At 43.7% G+C, this 26569-nt stretch overlaps 1 protein-coding gene and 1 long non-coding RNA gene across 7 annotated transcripts; one reads left to right on the top strand and one right to left on the bottom strand.

Annotated features, from left to right (window-relative positions):
* Positions 1-21420: 21420 nt before the first annotated feature.
* LOC125551326 (translationally-controlled tumor protein homolog) lies at positions 21421-23394 on the bottom strand. The gene is made up of 5 exons (XM_048714513.2): positions 23245-23394; positions 22865-22938; positions 22200-22328; positions 21959-22116; positions 21421-21749 (listed from the first exon to the last, which is right to left on the bottom strand). The coding sequence occupies exons 1-5, from the start codon at positions 23270-23272 to the stop codon at positions 21632-21634; spliced, it is 507 nt and encodes a 168-aa protein (XP_048570470.2). The 5' UTR covers positions 23273-23394; the 3' UTR covers positions 21421-21631.
* A 963-nt stretch (positions 23395-24357) lies between these two features.
* Positions 24358-26263, top strand: LOC125551327 (uncharacterized). Of its 6 annotated transcripts, XR_015600648.1 has the most exons (6): positions 24362-24788; positions 25100-25183; positions 25457-25498; positions 25766-25889; positions 25987-26107; positions 26233-26263. It is a non-coding gene; the product is annotated as an uncharacterized LOC125551327 (long non-coding RNA). The 6 variants fall into 6 exon arrangements; XR_007302440.2 differs by having other exon boundaries at positions 24358-24788; positions 25272-25498; positions 25987-26263; XR_015600649.1 differs by having other exon boundaries at positions 24360-24788; positions 25097-25183; positions 25987-26263.
* Positions 26264-26569: the final 306 nt, after the last annotated feature.

Below are 26569 nucleotides of genomic sequence, written 5' to 3'. Positions count from 1 at the left end.
ATGCATATTTTCCCTAATTCAAATAAAATACAAATAAAACATTAATTTGATTTTAAAATTTCTTCTCCAATATTTCTCCTCTATTTTGAAGAAGTCATTTTATCTTCTCTAATTTGTTTTTGTTATTGGAAATAATTGAAGAGAAAAATATTAAAATCAAATTGATCCTCTTTTCAAATTTGAAAGAAATTCAAATATGAAAATTTAGTGAAACCTCCAACTTCGTCCTTGGGTCCTTGAGTTGCTTAAGATTTCTAGGATCACAACCAAATAAAATTAAAATTATGATATGCATATGATGATCTATGTATAACATCTAAATTGAAAATTGGGATGTTACAACTAAATACGCATCCATCCGAGCAGGCCACAAATTCACAGACCTTGCTCTTGAATAACAAAATGTCATGGCAATGTTGTACATTTTGGACCAAACAATTTCCTTCAATTTGACTAAGTGTGTGTTGGCTAGAAAGTAGTAAAGTCCAAGTAAGCCTCTATTTATAAAGGAGAGATAATCTGAAACTCAAAGCTAGTTTATTCTCTTATACCTGGTCTTATTTTTTACTTTTATTTTTCGAAAAGGAGGTTAAACCCCATCCTCTGCGTCAGTCGATGCATTCAACCATCTTTATTAATTATTTCACAAAGGTTTGAAAAAAATACATCAAGCCACCCGAAGCCATCACTCACACCTACAAACTCGATAATGTGGAGTGCTCTCACCCCCCATATCTAAAACTGGTATTGTCATCCATCCATCCACATAATGTATGGGACCAACAGCCGGTGCAGCAGACCTAAAGCACGCACCATATGCACACATTTTAGAAGCCAGAAGCCGCCATCATCCTCGGACCACTAACTCATCTTCAGGATAGAGATCCGCATCATCCTTGCCATTCCAAACATCTGTCGACGCCACCACGGCGCCCAACGGGGCCACCTCCCTATGCATTCATCCAGACGCGAAGACTTTGGAAAATCTGTCGTGCGTAGCACCTGCCGACTAGGCATGACACAGTGTAGCACCTGTCGGTCAGGCATGACTTGACATCTCCACCGAAGCTCCGTGTAAGACTTAGCCGCTCCACCTCCTGCCTCTGTCTTCCAGCGCTGCTCCACAAATGATGCTCCCAAGAGAGTAACGATACCACAGTACTGCCGTCGTCCGATCTAGATGACCAGATCTTAGTGTTTCCCCTGAAGCAGCATGAGTGGTTTGACAGAAGTTACATGGCGATGCCTTCATCAAGGTAACGACGCAGAACACCGCCATTGGCTCGGTTTTCAATGGTAACTCTGTCTCCCCAACTTGCAGCCAGGACTAGATGTCGGATCTGGAGATCCGACCACCCAGCCTCAAGCCGACCATCTCCGACGGAGGAGGTGGGCACCACCGCCATGCCCAGGGCCGCAGCCCCCGACGTCCTTGAGTTGCGGGTCGATCCCAGGGACAGCAAGCCATTGACGGAACGATATACGAGGTTGTGGCCAGCCGAAGCCCATCTGGGCCCATATCAAGCGCCGCCACTGGACCTGTCGCCGTACGCCGCCGCCACGCACACCCTGTCGTAAATTCGTCCATGACGGGCCACCGTTGTTCTGACTGAAGCGTGGGCTGAGGAGAAACGTCATCGCCGCCACTGTAGCACACAGGCTTTGCCTGGGACGCCCCCGGCGGCGGTGGTGGGGAGAGGAGGCGCTGGAGTGAATGGGAGGAGGCGGCCGGCGGGGGTGCTCCGGTGTAGGAGCGCCTTTCAACCGGCTGATGATGGTAATTTCTTAAAAATGGGAGAGATTTTCACTTCCAGCCTCTGCACCAACCAGGGATGCATACGGTTTCACTTCCCCGACCTCTACACCAACTGATGAGTGGTTCTACCACATACCAAACATGATCCTCAATAAATGGGGAAAAACCATGTGCATTACGTGTCAATTCTGGGAATTGAACTCGGGTCGTTAGGCTGCACAACCGCATGCCCAACCACTGAGCCAAGGCTCCTCATTTCAACAAGATGAGTTATCTTTCTAGTCGCATTTTGTTGAGCCTCGTTGGGAGGCAATCACTAATCCACAAGGCTCATACTTCAGCACTGGGTACTCAGACCTTGGCTGGAGACATTTCTCTACCCCTTTTACTGCCAGGGTCAACTAAGCTTATTATTTGGAGACCCTTCTTAGGCTGGAAAAGTAGGGTCAACTAAGTCTTCCTATTGTTTAAATTAATGGAGTTAGGTCCAACGCGTTTCATCACATGGACATGACCAAATGTATGAAGATATCAGCCGGAGTGATCAGTGCGGCCAAACAACTTCATTCCCATGGTAAGCCTAGCTAGGCATCCATGGCATTGGCATTTCATAAATCAACTTCCCTTATGGGGAATCATCCATGGCATTGATACTCCATAAATCAACTTTCCCTTATGGAATCCCTTCAATAGGAAAATGCGATACTTAGAATCACTAGTAAATAAATGCTTAATATTTAGGAAAATGTGATACTCCTACCAGTCACTAGTAAGCGTGCACGTGCAATGCATATCTATGCACATGAAATTCATGTGATATGTTTTGACCCTGTATTTAAAAAATCAAAAAATAGAAGAAGGCATGACCAGGGAAAAACCAAAGAACAACAATATGCATGTTTAAAGCATACCAACAACTCAAATTGCCTACTGAAGTTTTGAAGTGAAAGCACAAGTGTGTACGGGTGCAAGGAAACAACATATCAGGAAAAATGTTGTAGAGGTATACATAAATCTTAGACATGGAAGGAACCAATGAAGAAATTAAAGTACATGACAATGTTGAGCACACGGTATTCATTTTAAACCTGTGGAGCTACAACTTATGCCACTTAAAAGTATTGTTGAGAAGTCCCAAATCCCATTTCTCTGGTCCCATGAGAGCATCTATAACCGGACCCCCATACCTGTCCCAAACGCCCGGACGGGCTGCTCGGTCAATGGCTGGATGAAAAAACGCCACCCGACCGAGCGCCCCATTCCCAGCCCAAATGCCCGGACTGACCAGCACCCCCCGTATCTAGCCCATATTTGGGATGGAGATGGGCAGCCCTGGACGCGCCCGAGCACACCCTCCACGTCGGCTCTGTCAAGGCGGACCCATCCCAAATCAGAACCAAATTGACTAGTTCTCTGCATCGACCGAAATCCTCCCGCCGCCGCGCAGCCGCCCACCCTCTCCTTGCTAGCCATCCTCGCCGCCTTTGCTGATGTCGTCGTCACGGTCCTATCCGCCTCCATGACCATGGATGATGCCTTGGTAGAATCATTTGGGGTCCCCGGCTTTGGTTTGATCCTTGCAAGGCGGAGAACCTTGCCCGGAAGGAGCGCCGTCAGAGGCAGCACGAGCGTGAGACGGTGGAGAAGATAGCACCGACGAAGGCAGCTGCGGATGCAACCTTGGTGGTGGAAAAAGCTATTGCTGAGGACATGGACGCAGAGACGGAGTCAGGATTCAAGCATGGGGGTGGGTGAGATTTTGCCTATAGTGTGTTGTGGACACTAACAAAAAAAGACGCAGAGACTCTAGACCAGATTTCTTTTTAGGGAGGAAATAGCCTAGGTTGGTAAACTAATTGATTTTTTAGATCCAATAAACTAAATCTTAATCTAGCGAACAGAATTGATGTCGGATTGTGGGCTATGAACAATTCAATTTTGAGTAAAAGCTTTCATAAAGCAAATGTGATAATCTATTCACATGTATGAACTAAGTCCTATACTACACGAGGCGATAAACAATGCAAAACTTTCCTCATGGGTCATGAATGTTTCCAAACTGATTTCATGTAATTTCTATAGATTTTTCGACAAAGGGCATTTTTATTGACTCATAATGTAGCATCGAGGGATACAATCATAATGAGCATACACCCGACCTCTGCATAACTAAGATGCACACATCTAACACTAACACACACACACACACACACAAAAGATCACACTGGTAAAGAGCAAAGTCATATAAGACCAAAGCTATGCCTAGACAGAAAAAAAAACCAAAACAATCAAACAAGCGATTGATGATATACAACAACGACCTTCGACACCAACTAACTCTTGACAGCACAACGACGATGAGCAAGGTTCTTCAGAAGCAATGCCTTCATGAAGGAAACGACACTCAAGTGCCAACGTCGCCAGATCCAACCATCAAAGGTCAGATCATGGATTTTCACTCTGAAGATAAAGTCCGAGCAATGCCTTCAACAAGGTAACGATGCAAAAACACCGCCATTTCCAGGTATAACCAACTAGGGTTAGACCAACGGTTTTCACCCAGGAGCTCAAGACTAGGTACTCGAAAAGCACCATCCAATCGAAGTCATTATATGTTGTCACCTCCACTTGCCACAATCCTAGCAGCTGTAGACTTTGAGGAAGGAGGAAGATCACCGTGGTTGCCAAAATCCATAGTCAGGACGCTTTGGCGGCCCTGCGGCATCCTAAACAAGTGGCAGCTGATGACTTATCCGCATCATATGACATCGCCACACGCTACCGCTATCTTCGTCGTCCTCACATATGGCAGCAGATATCACCGAGCTGCTGGAGAACATGGACGTCATGCATCGCCATTAACGATGCAGATCATGAACCCCATTAGACCTGAAGGTCCAAGCCTTTCCAGCGACAAACATATCCAGCAATGTCGCATCCAATGGGGCATCACCAGACAGCCATCCATGGCCGACACCGCATAGCAGCAGGCAGGCCAGATCACGTGCGATGGCCCCTGACATCTGCTGCATCGCCACCACCGCATCCTTGCCAGGGAAGTGGGCAATGGTTGTTGCATGTGCTGGTTATTGCATGACCACAACCTTATCCCACGGGAGCACCGGCCATGGCTTGGTGGGCGGGCTCTCCAGATTGAGGACATGGCGATCTCGGATCAATTCCGCCATCACATCGGCTCCCGCTATACATGGGAGGCACGCCATCGCGGCCGCTGCACCAAATCCACCTTCAATGCGTCAAGCCATCGCCAGTACATCACCTACACGCCGTCCAAAAGCCACAGGAACGAAGCCTCACCGCCGCCGTCGGCCGCGCGGGCAAGCCCGACATCGACTCCCGCAGCGGCGAGGGGAGGACGCGCAAGGAAGTGCCGCCTGGAAAAGCGGATCGACAGTTGCCCGTGTCACCCACGCGGATGACACGGGGGCAGTTTAAGATACCGATGAGGAGATTAGTCTACAGATAAAATCGTGTAGTTCCAAAGGCAAAAACAGTCTAATCTTGAAACATACAAGTCATGGGTAATGAGAGCGAGAGAATAAAAGTAACCTAATCATTTTCTTGCATCGTTGCCCATCATACTGTAGGGGAACGTAGCAGAAATTCAAAATTTTCTACGCATCACCAAGATCAATCTATGGAGTCATCTAGCAACGAGGGAGGAGTGGATCTACATACCCTTGTAGATCGCGCGCGGAAGCGTTCAAGAGAACGGGGTTGATGGAGTCGTACTCGTCGTGATCCAAATCACCGATGATCCTAGCGCCGAACGGACGGCACCTCCGCGTTCAACACACGTACGGAGCAGCGACGTCTCCTCCTTCTTGATCCAGCAAGGGGGAAGGAGAGGTTGATGGAGATCCAACAGCATGACGGCGTGGTGGTGGAAGTAGCGGGATTCCAACAGGGCTTCACCAAGCGCTGCGGGAGGAGGGAGAAGTGTTATGGGAGGGAGAGAGAGGCGCCAGGGCTTAGGTGCGGCTGCCCTCCCTTTCCCCCACTATATATAGGGCCAAGGGAGGGGGGGGCGCAGCCTTGGCCCTTCCTCCAAGGAAGGGTGCGGCCAGGGAGGAGTCCCTCCTCCCCAAGGCACCTAGGAGGTGCCTTCCCCTTTTAGGACTCTTCCTTTCCCTTATCTCTTGGCGCATGGGCCTCTTGGGGCTGGTGCCCTTGGCCCATATAGGCCAAGGCGCACACCCCTACAGCCCATGTGGCCCCTCGGGGCAGGTGGACCTCCTTGGTGGACCCCCGGACCCCTTTCGGCACTCCCAGTACAATACCGATAATGCGTGAAACTTTTCCGGCGACCAAACAAGACTTCCCATATATAAATCTTTACCTTCGGACCATTCCGGAACTCCTCGTGACGTCCGGGATCTCATCCGGGACTCCGAACAACTTTCGGGTTACCGCATACTAATATCTCTATAATCCTAGCGTCACCGAACCTTAAGTGTGTAGACCCTACGGGTTCGAGAGACATGCAGACATAACCAAGATGACGCTCCGGTCAATAACCAACAGCGGGATCTGGATACCCATGTTGGCCCCCACATGTTCCACGATGATCTCATCGGATGAACCACGATGTCAAGGACTTAATCAATCCCGTATACAATTCCCTTTGTCTAGCGGTACGATACTTGCCCGAGATTCGATCGTCGGTATCTCGATACCTTGTTCAATCTCGTTACCGGCAAGTCTCTTTACTCGTTTCGTAACACATCATCCCGTGATCAACTCCTTGATCACATTGTGCACATTATGATGATGTCCTACCGAGTGGGCCCAGAGATACCTCTTCGTTTACACGGAGTGACAAATCCCAGTCTTGATTCGTGCCAACCCAAAAGACACTTTCGGAGATACCTGTAGTGTACCTTTATAGCCACCCAGTTACGTTGTGACGTTTGGCACACCCAAAGCACTCCTACGGTATCCGGGAGTTGCACAATCTCATGGTCTAAGGAAATGATACTTGACATTAGAAAAGCTTTAGCATACGAACTACATGATCTTGTGCTATGCTTAGGATTGGGTCTTTGTCCATCACATCATTCTCCTAATGATGTGATCCCGTTATCAATGACATCCAATGTCCATGGTCAGGAAACCGTAACCATCTATTGATCAACGAGCTAGTCAACTAGAGGCTTACTAGGGACATGGTGTTGTCTATGTATCCACACATGTATCTGAGTTTCCTATCAATACAATTCTAGCATGGATAATAAACGATTATCATGAACAAGGAAATATAATAATAACTAATTTATTATTGCCTCTAGGGCATATTTCCAACAGTCTCCCACTTGCACTAGAGTCAATAATCCAGTTCACATCGATATGTGATTAACACTCAAGGTCACATCCCCATGTGACTAACACCCAAAGAGTTTACTAGAGTCAATAATCTAGTTCACATTACCATGTGATTAACACTCGATGAGTTCTGGGTTTGAACATGTTATGCTTGTGAGAGATGTTATAGTCAACGGGTCTGAATCTTTCAGATCCGTATGTACTTCGCAAATCTCTATGTCATCTTGTAGATGCAGCTACTACGCTATATTTGGAGCCATTTCAAATAACTATTCTACTTGGAGCTATTCTAAATTGTTGCTCCATTATACGTATCCGGTATCTCTACTCAGAGCTATCCGGATAGGTGTTAAGCTTGCATCGACATAACTCTTTACGTCGAACTCTTTATCACCTCCATAACCGAGAAACATATCCTTATTCCTCTAAGGATAATTTAGACCGCTATCTGGTGATCTACTCCTAGATTACCTTTGTACCCTCTTGCCAGATATGTGGCAAGGCACACATCAGGTGCGGTACTCAGCATGGCATACCGTATAGAGCCTATGACAAAAGCATAGGGGACGACCTTCGTCCTTCCTCTTTCTTCTACCGTGGTCGAGCTTTAAGTCTTAACTTCATACCTTACAACTCAGGCAAGAACTCCTTCTTTGACTGGTCCATCTTGAACACCTTCAAGATCATGTCAAGGTATGTGCTCATTTGAAAGTACCATTAAGAATTTTTGATCTATCCTTATAGATCTTGATGCTCAATGTTCAAGTAGCTTAATCCAGGCTTTCCATTGAAAAATACTTTCCAAATAACCCTATATGCTTTCCAGAAATTCTACGTCATTTCTGATCAACAATATGTCAACATATATTTATCAGAAATTCTATAGTGCTCCCACTCACTTCTTTGGAAATACAAGTTTCTCATAAACTTTGTATACACCCAAAACTTTGATCATCTTATCAAAGCATACATTCCAACTCTGAGATGCTTACTCCAGTCCTTAGAAGGATTGCTGGAGCTTTGCGTACTTATTAGCATCTTTCAGGATTAACAAAACCTTCCGGTTGTATCACATACAACCTTTCCTCAAAAATCGTCGAGGAAACAATGGTTTTTGACATCCTATCTGCAAGATTTCATAAATAATGCAGTAATCGCTAATATAATTCCAACAGACTCTTAGCATCGCTACGAGTGAGAAAGTCTCATCATAGTCAACTCCTTGAACTTGTCGGAAAAAATCTTAACGACAAGTCGAGCTTTCTTAATGGTGATACTTACCATCATTGTCCGTCTTCCTTTTTAAAATCCATCTGTACTCAATAGCCTTACGACCATCGAGCCGTTCTGCCAAAGTCTTCACTTTGTTTTCATACATGGATCCTCTCTCGGATTTTATGGCCTCGAGCCATTTATCGGAATCCGGGCCCACCATCGCTTCTCCATAGCTCATAGGTTCATTGTTGTCTAGCAACATGACTTCCAAGACAGGATTACGTACCACTCTGAAGTAGTACGCATCCTTGTCATCCCACGAGGTTTGGTAGTGACTTGATCTGAAGTTTCATGATCACTATCATAAGCTTCCACTTCAATTGGTGTAGGTGCCACAGGAACAACTTCCTGTGCCCTGCCACACACTAGTTGAAGAGACGGTTCAACAACCTCATCAAGTCTCCACCATCCTCCCACTCAATTCTTTCGAGAGAAATTTTTTCTCGAGAAAGGACCCGATTCCAGAAACAATCCCTTATTGCTTTCGGATCTGAGACAGGAGGTATACCCAACTATTTTGGGTGTCCTATGAAGATGCACTTATCCGCTTTGGGTTCGAGCTTATCAGCCTGAAACTTTTTTCACATAAGCGTCGCAGCCCCAAACTTTTAAGAAATGACAGCTTAGGTTTCTCTAAACCATAGTTCATATGGTGTCATCTCATCGGAATTACGTGGTGCCCTATTTAAAGTGAATGTGGTTGTCTTTAATGCCTAACCCATAAACTATCGTGGTAATTCGATAAGAGACATCATGGTATGCATCATATCCAATAGGGTGCAATTATGATGTTCGGACACACCATCACACTATGGTGTTCCAAGCTGTATTAGTTGTGAAACAATTTCCACAATGTCTTAATTCTGTGCCAAACTCGTAATTTAGATATTCATCTCTATGATCATATCATAGATATTTTATCCTCTTGTCACGACGATCTTTCAACTTCACCCTGAAATTACTTGAACCTTTCAATAATTCAGACTCGTGATTCATCAAGTAAATATACTCAACATCTACTCAAATCATCTGTGAAGTAAGAACATAACAATATCCACTACACGCCTCAGCACTCATTGGACTGCACACATCAAAATGTATTACTTCCAACAAGTTGCTTTCTAGTTCCATTTTACTGAAAACGAGGCTTTCAGTCATCTTGCCCATGTGGTATGATTTGCATGTCTCAAGTGATTCAAAATCAAGTGAGTCCAAACGATCCATCTTCATGGAGTTTCTTCATGCATATATGCCAATAGACATGGTTCGCATGTCTCAATCTTTTTTTTTCAAAAACGAGTGAGTCCAAAGATCCATCAACATGGAGCTTCTTCATGCGTTTTATACCAATATGACTCAAGTGGCAGTGCCACAAGTAGGTGGTACTATCATTACTATCTTATATCTTTTGGCATGAACATGTGTATCACTATGATCGAGATTCAATGAACCATTCATTTTAGGTGCAAGACCATTGAAGATATTATTCAAATAAACAGAGTAACCATTATTCTCCTTAAATGGATAACCGTATTGCGATAGACATAATCCAATCATGTCTATGCTCAACGCAAACACCAATCTCGATGGTAGAGGGAGCGTGCGATGCTTGATTACATCAAGCTTGGAAAAACTTCCAACACATATTGCCAGCTCACCTTTAGCTAGTCTCTGTTTACTCTGCAGCCTTTTATTTCGAGTTTACTAACATTTAGCAACCGAACCGGTATCTAATACCATGGTGCTACTAGGAGTACTAGTAAAGTACACATTAACACAATGTATATCCAATATACTTCTATTGACTTTGCCAGCCTTCTCATCTACCAAGTATCTAGGGTAATTCTGCTCCAGTGGTTGTTCCTCTTATTACAGAATCACTTAGTCTCGGGTTTGGGTTCAACCTTGGGTTTCTTCACTAGAGCAGCAGCTGAATTGCCGTTTCATGAAGTATCCCTTCTTGCCCTTGCCCTTCTTGAAACTAGTGGTTTCACTAACCATCAACAATTGATGCCCCTTCTTGATTTCTACTTTTGTGGTGTCAAACATCGCGAATATCTCAAGGATCATCATATATGTCCCTGATATATTATAGTTCATCACGAAGCTCTAGCAGCTTGGTGGTAATGACTTTGGAGAAACATCACTATCTCATCTGGAAGATCAACTCCCACTCGATTCAAATGATTGTTGTACTCGGACAATCTGAGCACAAGCTCAACAATTGAGCTTTTCTCCCTTAGTTTGCAGGCTAAGAAAATCGTCGGAGGTCTTATACCTCTTGACATGTGCACGAGCCTGAAGTCCCAATTTCAGCCCTCGAAACATCTCATATGTTTCGCGACGTTTCAAAACGTCTTCGGTGCCTCAACTCTAAGCCGTTTAACTGAACTATCACGTAGTTATCAAAATGTGTATGTTAGATGTTCGCAACATCCATAGACAATGTTCGAGGTTCAGCACACTGAGCGGTGCATTAAGGACATAAGCCTTCTATGAAGCAATGAGGACAAACCTCAGTTTACGGACCTAGTCCGCATAATTACTACTATCAACTTTCAACTAAATTTTCTCTAGGAACATATCTAAACAGTAGAACTGAAGCGCGAGCTACGACATAATTTGCGAAGACCTTTTGACTATGTTCAGGATAATTAAGTTCATCTTGTGAACTCCCACTCAGATAGACATCCCTCTAGTCATCTAAGTGATTACATGATCCGAGTCAACTAGGCCGTGTCCGATCATCACGTGAGACGGACTAGTCAACATCGGTGAACATCTTCATGTTGATCATATCTACCATACGACTCATGCTCGACCTTTCAGTCTCTTGTGTTCCGAGGCCATGTCTGTACATGCTAGGCTCGTCAAGTCAACCTAAGTGTTTCGCGTGTGTAAATCTGTCTTACACCCGTTGTATGTGAACGTTAGAATCTAACACCCGATCATCACGTGGTGCTTCGAAACAACAAACTGTCGCAACGGTGCACAGTTAGGGGGAACACTTTCTTGAAATTATTATGAGGGATCATCTTATTTACTACCGTCGTTCTAAGCAAATAAGATGTATAAACATGATAAACATCACATGCAATCAAATAGTGACATGATATGGCCAATATCATATTGCTCCTTTTGATCTTCATCTTCGGGGCTCCATGATCATCATCGTCACCGGCATGACACCATGATCTCCATCATCATGATCTCCATCATTGTGTCTCCATGAAGTTGTCTCGCCAACTATTACTTCTACTTCTACAACTAACGGTTAGCAATAAAGTAAAGTAATTACATGACGTTTATGTTGACACGCAGGTCATAAATAAATAAAGACAACTCCTATGGCTCCTGCCGGTTGTCATACTCATCGACATGCAAGCCGTGATTCCTATTACAAGAACATGATCAATCTCATACATCACATATATCATTCATCACATTCTTCTTGGCCATATCACATCACATAGCATACCCTGCAAAAACAAGTTAGACGTCCTCTAATTGTTGTTTGCATGTTTTACGTGGCTGCTATGGGTTTCTAGCAAGAACGTTTCTTACCTACGCAAGAACCACAACGTGATATGCCAATTGCTATTTACCCTTCATAAGGACCCTTTTCATCGAATCCGATCCGACTAAAGTGGGAGAGACAGACACCCGCTAGCCACCTTATGCAACTAGTGCATGTCAGTCGGTGGAACCAGTCTCACGTAAGAGTACGTGTAAGGTCGGTCCGAGCCGCTTCATCCCACAATACCGCCGAATCAAGATTGGACTAGTAACGGTAAGCATATTGAACAAAATCAACGCCCACAACTACTTTGTGTTCTACTCGTGCATAGAAACTACGCATAGACCTAGCTCATGATGCCACTGTTGGGGAACGTAGCAGAAATTCAAAATTTTCTACGCATCACCAAGATCAATCTATGGAGTCATCTAGCAACGAGGGAGGAGTGGATCTACATACCCTTGTAGATCACGCGCGGAAGCGTTCAAGAGAACGGGGTTGATGGAGTCGTACTCGTCGTGATCCAAATCACCGATGATCCTAGCGCCGAACGGACGGCACCTCCACGTTCAACACACGTACGGAGCAGTGACGTCTCCTCCTTCTTGATCCAGCAAGGGGGGAGGAGAGGTTGATGGAGATCCAGCAGCACGACGGCGTGGTGGTGGAAGTAGCGGGATTCCAACAGGGCTTCGCCAAGCGCTACGGGAGGAGGGAGAAGTGTTATGGGAGGGAGAGGGAGGCGCCAGGGCTTAGGTGCGGCTGCCCTCCCTTTCCCCCACTATATATAGGGCCAAGGGAGAGGGGGGGGCACAGCCTTGGCCCTTCCTCCAAGGAAGGGTGCGGCCAGGGAGGAGTCCCTCCTCCCCAAGGCACCTAGGAGGTGCCTTCCCCTTTTAGGACTCTTCCTTTCCCTTATCTCTTGGCGCATGGGCCTCTTGGGGCTGGTGCCCTTGGCCCATATAGGCCAAGGCGCACACCCCTACAGCCCATGTGGCCCCCCGGGGCAGGTGGACCCCCTTGGTGGACCCCCAGACCCTTTCGGCACTCCCGGTACAATACCGATAATGCGTGAAACTTTTCCGACGACCAAAACAAGACTTCCCATATATAAATCTTTACCTCCGGACCATTCCGGAACTCCTCGTGACGTCCGGGATCTCATCCGGGACTCCGAACAACTTTCGGGTTACCGCATACTAATATCTCTATAACCCTAGCATCACCGAACCTTAAGTGTGTAGACCCTACGGGTTCGGGAGACATGCAGACATGACCGAGATGACTCTCCGGTCAATAACCAACAGCGGGATCTGGATACCCATGTTGGCCCCCACATGTTCCACGATGATCTCATCGGATGAACCACGATGTCAAGGACTTAATCAATCCCGTATACAATTCCCTTTGTCTAGCGGTACGATACTTGCCCGAGATTCGATCGTCGGTATCTCGATACCTTGTTCAATCTCGTTACCGGCAAGTCTCTTTACTCGTTTCGTAACACATCATCCCGTGATCAACTCCTTGATCACATTGTGCACATTATGATGATGTCCTATCGAGTGGGCCCAGAGATACCTCTCCGTTTACACGGAGTGACAAATCCCAGTCTCGATTCGTGCCAACCCAACAGACACTTTCGGAGATACCTGTAGTGTACCTTTATAGCCACCCAGTTACGTTGTGACATTTGGCACACCCAAAGCACTCCTACGGTATCCGGGAGTTGCACAATCTCATGGTCTAAGGAAATGATACTTGACATTAGAAAAGCTTTAGCATACGAACTACATGATCTTGTGCTAGGCTTAGGATTGGGTCTTTGTCCATCACATCATTCTCCTAATGATGTGATCCCGTTATCAATGACATCCAATGTCCATGGTCAGGAAACCGTAACCATCTATTGATCAACGAGCTAGTCAACTAGAGGCTTACTAGGGACATGGTGTTGTCTATGTATCCACACATGTATCTGAGTTTCCTATCAATACAATTCTAGCATGGATAATAAACGATTATCATGAACAAGGAAATATAATAATAACTAATTTATTATTGCCTCTAGGGCATATTTCCAACACATACAGGCTATGCGGCCGGCCGATCGGGCGTGCGCCCACATTGTGGATCGCCCTCACACACCCTCGTCCTCCTCAACAATCCTAGACTTAGATCGGAAGTTGCACCTCGATAGATAAGAAACTGCCCTAGATGACCTGACGATGACATGTATCTGGGATAAGGTCTTGGGCCTGATCTATATGCCCTAGCCAAAGACACAACACAAAAGGGCAAAGCCTGCGAAGATATAAAGAAGATACCGACTGCGATCATCACAGAGTGCAACCCACTCGACACAAGATCCACTCGGATACCCCAATTCCATTCGACCGTCCTCATTCACTCGGAGTACAAGAATCCACTCGAAGGATAGGATACCTAGGGTCATCCCTGGATAGCAACGGTCGATCATTCACTCCGTCACCTTAAAGATCACTAGTAAATGCGCACGTGCAACGCACGTGTAATCTTAGGATTTGTTTTTGTTTATTCAGTTAGAAGTCATATATTTATCATCCTGTTGAGGGTCTAATAATGTAACAAAGTCCCACTAACCAAAATTCATGCAAACATAATGTAGTATACTACTTGACCTACAATTCTTAGTGTAAATTTACAAATACAGTATGCCGGCTACTATTGTAAACCTTGATAAGTTTAAACTACTGACCTTTATATAAGACATAAGCAACATCTGGCACTAAGTCATGAATACGCAAGAATTTAAAAACATCAAGCAAGAAAATTACCCATTATTGCTAGATTAACTCTACCTTTTTATTAATGCACCACTGATTCCTCTTAAACCTGAAAAATCATCAAAATCTTTAGTGTATGCATCCCCTATTCCTATTTGTCGCTGCCATCAAGCTGTGGTGTTTGCGTCCTCTTCGCGGACCAGTGTTGCCAAAACCTCCCACATTTTCGTTTGCTGAGTTGTGGTGTTTGTAGACCAAAATTATGATGGTAGCTATGCTTGCATTATGGGCGCAGCAGCAATGGCAGCGTGAAGACAGACCTGAATGTTCTTTAGAAAAGTAGCACCAAAAGGCATTGTCTATCTCACACCACCAGCGGCAACTCCATCTCTTCATACAAATGGGTTTAAAATTATACTGAATCCTATGCGGTTAATTGTACAGGCAAGTAACCAGATGAGGGGGCACATACCTCGTCCTCATGCTGCCAGAGGGCAAATCTGAAAATGTAAGCACAATCCATTCAAATTAGTTCAACTCGTCCACTACCCAACTGCTATCAAAAGTTCCAATTCAGTGCTTAAAGTTCTTGCTTTATGGAGCATCATCCATGAGAAACCACTAATTCCGCAGCCATGGACCCTTTGCACGGCCAAGTAATAATTAGGCTAATGGTACATAAGATATAATTCTGATCAAACCTGAACACGCTAAAATAAAATGAGCACACCTCCAGATCACATTCAGTCAATTAAATAAATATACTACCCAAATAAGCCCATAGAGTAGAATATTTGGAGTTACATCTTCTATAAAATAAAAGGGAAAACATGAACAGATTGTTTTTCAACATCTATTAGGTATTAGCCTACCTTGATGAATATAATTACCTGAATCATGGGTGGCATCGAGCTGCTGAGGCGACGGCGATGTCCAGATCGTGGCATCCACATGACGGCGATGGCATTAAGGCCACCGCATCAGCACATGGAGTGGAGCGGAAGTGGCGGCATCCAGGCGATAGATGTCATGCGGCCCGACGATAGGGAAGGCGTTAGGCGGCGTCCCCGAGGGCCGGCTAGGCAGTGTAGGAGATGGCTTCCCCGATGGCTGGCCAGGCGGAGTAGGAGGAAGCATCGTCCCCGACGGCCGGCCAGGTGGTGTAGGGAGGCGGCGGGCGTCGCCCACGACCAAGGCGATGTGAGACAATGGGTTGCAGCGACATGGAGATGTGAGAGGCCACATCCTTCAAGGTGCGGGGGTGGAGGGGAGGGGCGTCATACTTCAATGTGCGGCGGCTCGAGGCGACGGGAGCGAGGTCCTAAAGGTCCGACAGATCGAGGCGATTGGGAACAGAGCGATGGTGCGGCAGTTCCTTTCCTTTCGCGTGTGGCAGTTCCTTCCCTTTTTCTACATGGGTAGTTCAATTCCTTCCTTTTTATGTGGGAAGTTTCCTTCCTTTTATGCCCGAGGAAGGGGATCATGGGGAAGGGAAAAATTGTTTAGCCCTAAACGTGTTTAATCGCTCACCATTAGGACAATATGGACGGTTGGATTAATGTGAATGGATGGCCGAGATCTGTTAGATCTGCCTCTTTGGGTCTTTTATATTGGTATAAATTAAACACAGGTGTTACCAGTAACGCTCGTAACATTATTCTCTCATTGAACCCTTGCATAACTGAGGACTGCGAGGGGTCGGTGTACTCCATATAAGCCACGCCTCCCCTCTTGCACAAAGGTTCGCATCCCCTGTAACTCAACACTTCAATCAACAAAGCCTTTGCGGCACCGAGACGTCGGGATGTTACCTCCTCCGAGAGGGGTCTGAACTTGTAAAATCGAGTGTACAACCTCACCGTAGCTATGCTCTGCCCTCTCCTACATACCCCCCATCTCTACTGTCAGATTCGTTCCCATGACAGACCCCATGTAGAAGCAGGCGGCGGCGCAGCCGACCAGTTGTCACACGCCGATCATAGTATACGGTAGCCACGGAACATTTTTTAAGGGAAGCAACCACGAAACATAGAACGATCTGACCCATGCGTATGTGCATCACTGACCTTGCCCACACGGGTACAGGGAGCCTCTGCTAGGTTAGCCATGCACCTCCCTAGCGCCACTGGCCGCTCCGGCCACGGCGGCCACGACCATCAAGGTGTGTGCTTCAGAGGTGCAGAGGTAAAAAGCGCAATATTTATGGCGATCATTTGTATTCTTAGGAGGAGACTCGTCTTCACTAATCTCAACAACATTAGGATAAATTTCTTTTGTGTCGTACTTGGACCTTCCTTTCATATCAATGCCACCCATTATTCTGATCAAATAGCGGATGTTAAACAATTACGGATAAGGATGCATGCATGTTGTACTATGAGCCAAAAAACATTACTTCAATAATACGAGCTTGAGAGAAACCGAGATAGCATCCATGGCCGAAAAGAAGACATTGAATTAAAATGCGGATAAAGCATAAAGGTGTAGTACGCAAAAAATGATTTTGATATGCTGAGTGAGCCCAAAAGAAATAATGACAAAGGCAAGGCAGTTAAAAACGAACGGTTGTCTCACAAAGTAGGATCCCAGATCAGGCAACAAAAAAATTAGTGTTCAGGCAATATAAACTCTGGAACAATGCATAGGCTGGAAGAGCAACTGAACTTACCTGAAAGAAAAGTTAAGCATATGAATTGACCAAGTTGATATTTTAGAGCCATGACCATTGGTGAAATTTATAGAGATTAGAAATTTCATACATTTCAAGTTGGCACTAATTGTGGTAGCATTGAGAGGGAATAATTTGTAGGCACTGGAGCATGCTGATAAAAGGTAGTACGCTAGAACAAAGATAACGTGGATAATTTTTTGAAAGAAATGTTTCGGTGCAAAGTAGTCCATGGAGTAACTGCATTAACACTCCAGGTTCTACTCCCTCCGTAAACTAATACAAGAGCGTTTAGAATACTAAAGTAGTGATCTAAACGCTCTTATATTAGTTTACAGAGGGAGTATCAGTTAAGGACTAACCACAATAATAACATCCAATGTGGAGTAGCTAGATGGGTAGCAAGAGGCGAACCTAAAAGAGTTTGGCGGAGCCAGGGTGGCCATGGAAGAACTGGTTGTGGTGAGCATGCATCCCATCACAAACTATCTATTAATTGATAAAACCTTTCACCATGTACGTAGGCCATAATCTATATCCCTATATAGTGTGCGAATAATTTTGAAGACTCCATGGTTGAACTTAAGCATAATGCGCAAACCTCAAAACATAAGCATTTCTTCTTTGTTCTAGAATCTTTCGTATCATAATTGTCCAAACTTTTTTTCTAGATGAATTGTCGTTATTTGTTTTTACTTTATACTTTACAACGCACAATTCCATGAATCTTAAAATATATTAACTTTTTTTATAAAAACTAATTGATTTTGAATGAGATGAACTAAAAGAATTAAATGAACATCTACATCATGCATATATGTCTCAAAGCTTACATGCTAGAGTGTGGTATTTATTCATAATTTGGTTGTCAAATCTCATGCGTGCAATGCACGTGTACCTTACTAGTCAGTTGTAGTGCTAAAATGAACAGAGGAAATCAGTAAGCACATCATGATCAACAATCCTCACATTAAAATCATCTGCTTTATGCACTTGACTTTGAGAGCAAACAACTAATTCTAGTAAGCACATTTTGATCAGCTTAATTAAATCTTAAATATCAATTTATAATAGATTAATATAAAATAGACTACAAATTAGGTGGCGAATAGTAAGGAAAAATGTACATGCCAGCAGCACATCGCATGCTCTATACTATCTCATGTCACTACCAATGCTGGCTATAGAACAAAAACAGAGAAAAAGGAAGTGATGTGTATTTAAAGGAGATGAGTAATGCAGTCTATATCATGTCCAATTCTTTCATATATGCATGAAGAATATAGTCTAAACCCCAGCTTCAGTTGCCCCCAAAAAAATCTAAGCTTCAGTTTTGTCATATACTTGAAAATATGTAAATGAGCAGTGAAAACTTTACAGAAGTATTGTCATCTAATAGTATCTGAACAAATTTAAGCAAGAGTTAATGCACTCTATTTTTTTTAACCATATTCATCTTTGGCTGAAAGGTCAATGCTTAATAATATAAGCATCAACTTAGGTAATAACCGAATGGGCATGCGCAGCAACGGTTGAAAAGGCATATTACCTTAGCATGCCAAACTACACATGTCATACTTGGCATGCGCCATGCCTTGGCTCCGCCATTATCAAACTAAGCTTTACCTGGACGCAGACGGGACCACAAACAGCCATGCTCAACCTACACCAACAAATTATTGGAATTAAGAGATGTAATATTTTAGTGGAAAATATACTTAACTTGCCAAACATAAACTCCAATATAGCACATCAATATCAATTACAATATACATCTCCTTTTCGTTTTGAGCATCAGACATGTGTACTAATGATTCCAAATCTAGTTCAGTAAATTTAGGTGAACAGATTACAACAATGATAGCAATGATGTACAAAATGAAGTGAAGAATGGGATTCTGCTATTTTTGTCGAACCCTGTCTTGCAAATATGGTGCCTTCTAAAACCATGTAATACAAGCAAGAGCAGCATTACCTCAGCTTGATGGAGAAGGAACCCCAAGGAAATTAGAAAATGTAATCAACAGGGGCAACCCATGTTTCAATGCACTTCAAAAACTCGCAATGCTTAATGTATGTATATCAGATCAATGATAAATAGTTGTAGATACTCACTCGTAAACTTTTGTAGATACATTAATCAAAAACACAAATTAATTTTCAGTGTTATAATACAGTGATAGAGCAAAGTTCTGTTGAGCAATATGTATGAACACATGCCACACCTCCTCTAAGTTCCAAGTGATTTCCAGCCTTTCCCCCAACTCGGCTCAAAGCATATGTGATTCTTCGGAAAAAACATACATAAACACAAAAGGTAGTACAGTGATTGGTGCTTCAAACCATCATGCATGGAAAATCGATCTCGGAGCTTAGATGTATGCTACTTCCTCTGTAAACCAATATAAGATTGTTTAGATCACTACTTTAGTGATCTAAACGATTTTATATTAGTTTATAGAGCGAGCATATGAGAAGCGGTTGTTATCATGAAACAAAGAATAAATTGGCAATCCAACCCGCACATATGGATTCTCTAGGCCAATAAACAAGTACGGAAAGTAGATGATGTTGCAAACAAATTTCTACATCAATTCTTCAAAAACATCGTCTTCACAAATTTAAGAAACTCACATTTGCAGTTATTGTAGCTGGATTTGTTTACCACAGAGAAGGCAATCCCTTTCTGAGCCCGGGCTCATCTGCACCCGTGTTAAATCAAAAATTCAAAACAAATACTAGAAAAATTCAAAAAAATTCAAAAAAAATTCTCATGGTAGACAATTTGGTGCGTGAGGTCGGACCCAATTTTCAAATGAGCACGGCTGAGCAACTCTTGGCAAAAAAGACAAATTCAGGGTCTATAAACAGTTTACTATTCACGTACTGTTTTGATTTGATTTGTCTTTTTTGCTGAGAGTTATTCAAATGTCCAAATGAGCTAATATTTAAAGCGAACTTCACGCAATAAATTGTCTACCATGGAAAAAAATAGAATTTTTTAAATTTTTCTAGTATTTTTTCGAATATTTTCCTGGTCGGGTGCAGATGAGCCTGAGCACCGAATTGCTGCACTTATGATGTTCTACAAATAATATACCCATCCGTTGTTATCTTTATATGACTTCTTAATGATGTCCTTCAGGGGAACAAAGTATTTTGGGAGTATGGCGGATACAATCATGTAGAAGAACCACTGAAAGCTCTATTGCAATATAAATGAAAAAATATGAATAATCCTGTCCCTAGTTGTAAATATACAACTTTTCATATTATCCAAAAATAAACAACACAAAGAAGGGATTGAGAGGGAGAGAGATGTCATCCCTTCTATAGGGGAATATTGTGCTCCACCCGGGGTGCTCCATGCTCCAATTTCAGAACATCAATTTCAAATGTTTCAAAAATTCTAAAAAAATATATGAATGTTCATAAGGAATGTGACTGCAACCTCTAAAAATTCCAGGTCCAAACTCAAAATGTACATTGAAAAACAAAAAAGACAAACTCATATATGAGTAGTATCAAATGTGCTAAATTTTACTCCTTTTTTTCTCTATGTGCATTTGGAGTCTAGACCTAAAATTTTTAGGAATTGTAGTCACATTCCTTGTGAACATTTATATTTATTATTTTTAAAAAATTGAAACACTAAAGTTGATTATTATTATTTAAAGCTGGAGCACGGGAAGCACTGGGAGCACCTGATATTTCCCCCTTGTATATAATGGATGAAGAAGCTGAGATAGGAGGTTACACTCTTGAAGTACAGTGCCATGAAGAAGCTGAGATAGGAGGTTACACTCTTGAAGTACAGTGCCCCTGATAATTACAATTAGCGCTAAACATTGGAGTATGGGCTGTCGGAGCTGTAAGTATGGATAAGCAGGATTGATTTGGATCTTTAGATCTCCCAATTCAAGCACAGCCTATGTGCACGTTGATATTATTACACATTAATTAAGTGAAACTCATCATTTTGTTCTTGATTTCAAATGATATTATCAAACGATGATTGATCATTTTGCTTTGCTCAACGTTGCATTTACTGTGTTACGTCAAAATGACCAAATACAAAAGACACAAGATAATCCGATAGAATAACAGGGCAAAATCTCTTGATTCAACCAAAACACAACCACACCAATTTCACGATTACCATTACAAAGCAAATCCCACAATTATCAGAAAGTTTTCAAGACACTCAACATCTGACAGTTACTGACACCAACATTGGAGAGTCGACTGACAACCATAGATAAGAGCAAAATTACTGACGACCGCATAGATTTTAGCATACAGTGCGATTAGCACTTGACCTCTTTCAGCCCATGTGCAAAGTACAGGAAAGTTGGATCAGCAGCTCCCTCCTTGTAGTAGGCGAACACCACGCCGCCATCATCATGCATGCTCTCGCCAACAAAGCTGAAACACCAGTTTTAGAACTTGCGTAAGTTGAATGGATAGATTATTACTACCTTCCCAAAAATATAAAAAAATTCGGTCACTGATTTAACTTCAATAGAATAAATTACCAGTATCTAAAATACCAAAGTAATAAAGTACTAACGTGTCTGGACAGATCAATGATAGACAGTGCCTGCACTTTTGAGCAAGGCAAAGAGAGAACTTACAACTGAAGGTCCTTGAGCTTGCTAAGAAGATACTTTGTGGCAGACTCAACATTCTTCTTGAAAGCATCTAGGTCATCCCCTTCAAGCTTGGCAGAGAGGCTCTTGATGTAGCGCTTCATGTGAGAGATAAACTGCTTCTTGTCAAAAGCAGGTTGCTCCTGCAAAAGGTAATGAGGGCTTAGCACTATCATCAAGTGCATAAAAAGTAGATAGGTCAAGAGCATCAAAAAGAGCAAGCAACCTGAAGACGGAAGGTGTCAACAATGTCAACCACCTTCACGGCCTGGTCATCAACACCCTCATCATCACCACCACCCTCAGCAGAGGGATTGGCTCCAATGTCCACATCAACTGCTCCTTGAACGACCCACTACAAGCATTCAAAACCATACAGGTCAAATAAACTAAAACATCTGAACAATGTTAGCACAAAGAAAAGTAATGTGCAGTGTGAGAGATTTAGATATGAACAGTTGATAAATCATGTGTGTATGTGCAGTGTGAGTGCTTTAGATATGAACGGTTGATAATCATGTGTGCTGCATATCCACAGACCAAGCAGTAGTAATCTTTTTTGCTAGTGTAGAAAAAACATACCAATCAATCCAAACCTCTGACCCCAATAGAGTATACAAACATGCTTAATTTTAACATTAGAAGTGTCAACGCTGCACAATATAACAAGGACTCACACGCCATGAAAGCAGATACAAGCCTGGTAACTGGATAACTCATGTGATAATAAAACAGTCATCGATCTATCCCATGCCTAAATGAAAGGTGCTCATTCAGATCTGTGTTTTGTGAGACAAAATTGACGAGGTCGAATTAACCAACTAGCACGTGATCTACCAAGGTAACCTAACCAAGCACCGCACACAGAGCAGCTGAGAATATAACGCTTACGTGGCCATCGACTTCCCAGAGCACGCCGTTCTCCAGCTCCCTGTACGGGAACGAATCCGACAGAAGCTCGTCGCCTGCGACACATCAAACACAGCATATTCAGTAAAATCCATCGTAGGAACGCATGAACACATAGATAAAACCAAGTCCTAACCCCAGACTGCACGAAGATCTAACGATTAGCGAGCGAATCCCGGTTACCAGTTAGCCAGTCCGCATTAGCAACCGACGACTAAACAACCGATTCACGAAAGCGATCAGATCTAGCTAGTCCGAAAGCGATGAGATCTAGCTTCTAGCAAGTAGAAGCCCGATTCCCTCGAAACAAGTTGAAAGGACGCGAAAACCGGGGGGAAATACAGAGTGGCGGGGGGACGAACCGGAAAGCTTGTCCTGGTACACGAGCATGGTGCCGCCTCTTGAGATTTCTCCCCCGAAAAAAGAGAAAACCCTAACGAGCTCTGGGGGAGGCAGGGGAGTAGCGGCGGACGGCGAGAGGGGGTGGGGGGGGGGGGAGACGGCCTCCTCGGATTTATAGCAGCCCCGGAATAGGTGGGCTCCTTTTTCGGCCGTCCGATCTGTGGGTATGCTTCAGTTGAACGACCCAGATGTTTGATCTGGCCGTCAGAAAAGTCCGGAAAAGTGTTTGGTTCGCTGCAGGCCGTCTGATCGGGGTATCGTGGTCGGATATTCTGGTACGGACGGCTCGGGTGCGTCTCCGGTGCACGACCAGGAGGCGTTCGCGGCACGGAACCGCTAGGTGTGCTGTCAGGGCGGCGTACCCCAAATCGTACACACACAAAAAAAACTTAACACAACTAATTCCGGACAATCTCAATTCTTTCAATCATTTGGAATTTCCAATCATCATCTACTAGGGCATTGGAGCTGTCTCAAACAAAATGATCAAAAGCATATCCGGGATTCACCAAACTAAATGTGGATGCAGCGTTTTTTGCAGATGAAGGAATGGGGCAACATCGGTTGTTCTTCAAGATGGAAGGAGAAATTTCATCGCATGTCAATGCAAATTTATTCCTATCACAGCTGATGCAATCACTACTAATTCTTTTGGCTTTAATCGGATAGAGGCGGAATCTGACTCTCTCTAAGTTATTAACTTTTGCACTAGTCATGCATAATATTGGGACGAAGCAGCGGCAGTGTTTGCGGAGTATGTGGATATAGTCTCTTCAATTGAAAAGGTTATCTTTAAACATTGTTTACGTTCTTGTAATCAAGCAGCTCGTGTGCTAGCGAAATTAAGGACAGCATAACCGCATCTAAAGGGAGCCCTCTCAGCGATTAGCGTTTTCAGCCGTTCGTTTTCGTGATCCGATCGTTCCTGGCCGTCAGATTTGCTGCCCAAAGCAATCTGTCCCGCAATGCGTGAAATCTGGCCCAGCTGTCCTGTGGGCTTCTGCTCCAGAGGCCGAAACCAATGCCTCTGGTGTACTAGGCCGTCGGCCAGCCCATTCTACCGCGTGGGCTTCGAGGGATCGACGAAGGATGCGCGGACGCGAAGGTCTTCCTCCATCCAGCCCTACGCGAGCCTCGCGAGGGATTCCGGCGTGGCTGGGAGTCAATCTGAGGCGAGGCTTGCGAGTGATCCGGCGCCGGAGGGGATCGACCGGAGGCAAGGCATCCGGCCTCGATCCGAGGCGACGTGCGCGAGGATCCGGTGATCGACAGGATCTCGCCCGTAGCAGATGGGCGACCTTTCCTCTTTGCCTTCACCGTTGCTGGTTCGCCTCTGCCTCCGACCTCGGCGCGTCCCCTCCTCCCGCTCGCCTCCCCTCCCCCAAGAACGAGGAGGAGCAGCCGGTGCCCCCTCCCCCGAGCTCGCCAACGGCGCTGTTCTCCGGCGTAAGCTTGCTGATATTGCTCCTCCTCTCCTCTGTCCGCGGCTTCCCCGAGCAGTAAGGTATCTCACCTCTCATCTCCTGTCCTCTGTTATATTCCTGATTCCTTTGATGATTTGGATGGTGTCTCACCAATATGTTGATTGTGATGATCCAACACTTCAAGATTTGAGTAAAGAAATAAGGAATACTTTAATGTCGGATTGTTATACAAGTTTGAAATTTGTTTCAATTACTCAAAGGTTCTTTGCGTGTTGTAAATTAAATCTGCTAGCTGATCATGTAGCTTTTGCATCCTGAATACAATCTCACCACGTCACCAAGTATATTATTTGACACCTTTTGTTTTTTCACTGGATTTCTGTAATAGCAGAGACCTAATTCAACAGGTCGCTTGGTGAACGGAGAGGGGCTGCAGGGGGATGAGCCAGGCAATTTCAAATCTTGGGAGTGCAAGGTTTGTTCATCTGACTCATCCCTGGTCCAGTACAGTTCTTTAGCATTAGATGGCAATTGATTGTCTTCTTGCGGTTTGCTAATTGCAGAACAATATGTCGTCGTAAAAGAAGAGAGTTTTGATTTTAATCTACCCATGTCCTGTTGCCAACTATTATCATGATCGTACCTTAGTTCATGCATTTATCTATTATCTAGGTATTTGAAAAGATTTTCATGTTCAAGTGGGCTTCTTTAGATGTGTTGATGGCAGTTAGATTTCTATTTGCTGCAGCGGCATGCATGTTATCTCCCTGTTGGCCGTGCATAACCAAATGTAAGTAATCCTTATTTCTTTACTATTAAACATCATTGGAAGTATGTCTTCTATCTATAAGCCTAAAAGATCACTATTTGCGTAGTTCAGTGGTAAACAATAGTACTATGTCTTAGAAGAATTTTTTATATATAAGTACATTTTTTAACCGCGGGCATAGGCAGATTGCGGTTTAAATTGTAAAACTTAATTTGGAATAAGTATGAACTAAACACGATGCTATATACGCAAGGGTTTCTTAATGCTCTGTCATGCTCTTTTGCACAGTTTTTCTAAATGGATGTGATGCTCCATCAGCTTCCACATACGGCATTTGGAAAAGTTGTTAATGGTGGAAAAAATGATGTGGACAATTATTAAGACACAACTGAGATGCAAAATCATACTGATGGTTAGTATTTCCTTGGTATCAACGTCAGTACTTATGTAGCAAATACTTTTATCTTCGTCATTGCAGCTCGTATAACCATACATTCCTTTCTCGGCAGCTCCTCAGAGAAGACGAATTCATTGTTTCAGAAGGAAGTGAGCCCCCTTAGATTTCCTACATTCTTGAACACGCAATCTGCAAAATCATCTGCACGTTTTGTCTTTTCTTTTTTGCACAAGGTATTTGGTCTTAGTTTATTATGTAGATTCCACAAGTTAATGTTCTTTGTGATTGGACGTGTACCTACATACGGTTATTTAGTTTCAGAGATAAATTGCATCTTGCTCGGATTCTTTTATTGCAGATGAACATCAAAATAAATTTGCCATTTTAAAGGATGGAGTTCGAGCAATTTTTTTACCAATCTGGGCATTTTTTTCTTCAGAATTTTACTACAAACCTTGCTTTATTTGTACAAATGGTGAGCACACTGACATCGATTGGTACGTTTGGGGATGGTTTTGTAGGTCACAATCCTTAATGTGATATTGTCTTTTGAAATTGTTGCCTTGCCTAAATTTGTCTTTTGTCATCCATTAGTTGGCATACTGTACTATGTCTTCCTACCACTTCGTTCTATAGAATTATAGAACCCAACTTTTCAAGCCTTTGACTTGTTTTCACTCTGCAATTCATCGATT

Source organism: Triticum urartu, chromosome 4A, assembly GCF_056163025.1.
Source record: "Triticum urartu cultivar PI428250 chromosome 4A, HENAU_Tu73, whole genome shotgun sequence".
NCBI classification, from domain to species: Eukaryota; Viridiplantae; Streptophyta; class Magnoliopsida; order Poales; family Poaceae; genus Triticum; species Triticum urartu.
This window is presented reverse-complemented; position numbering and strand designations above follow the sequence as displayed.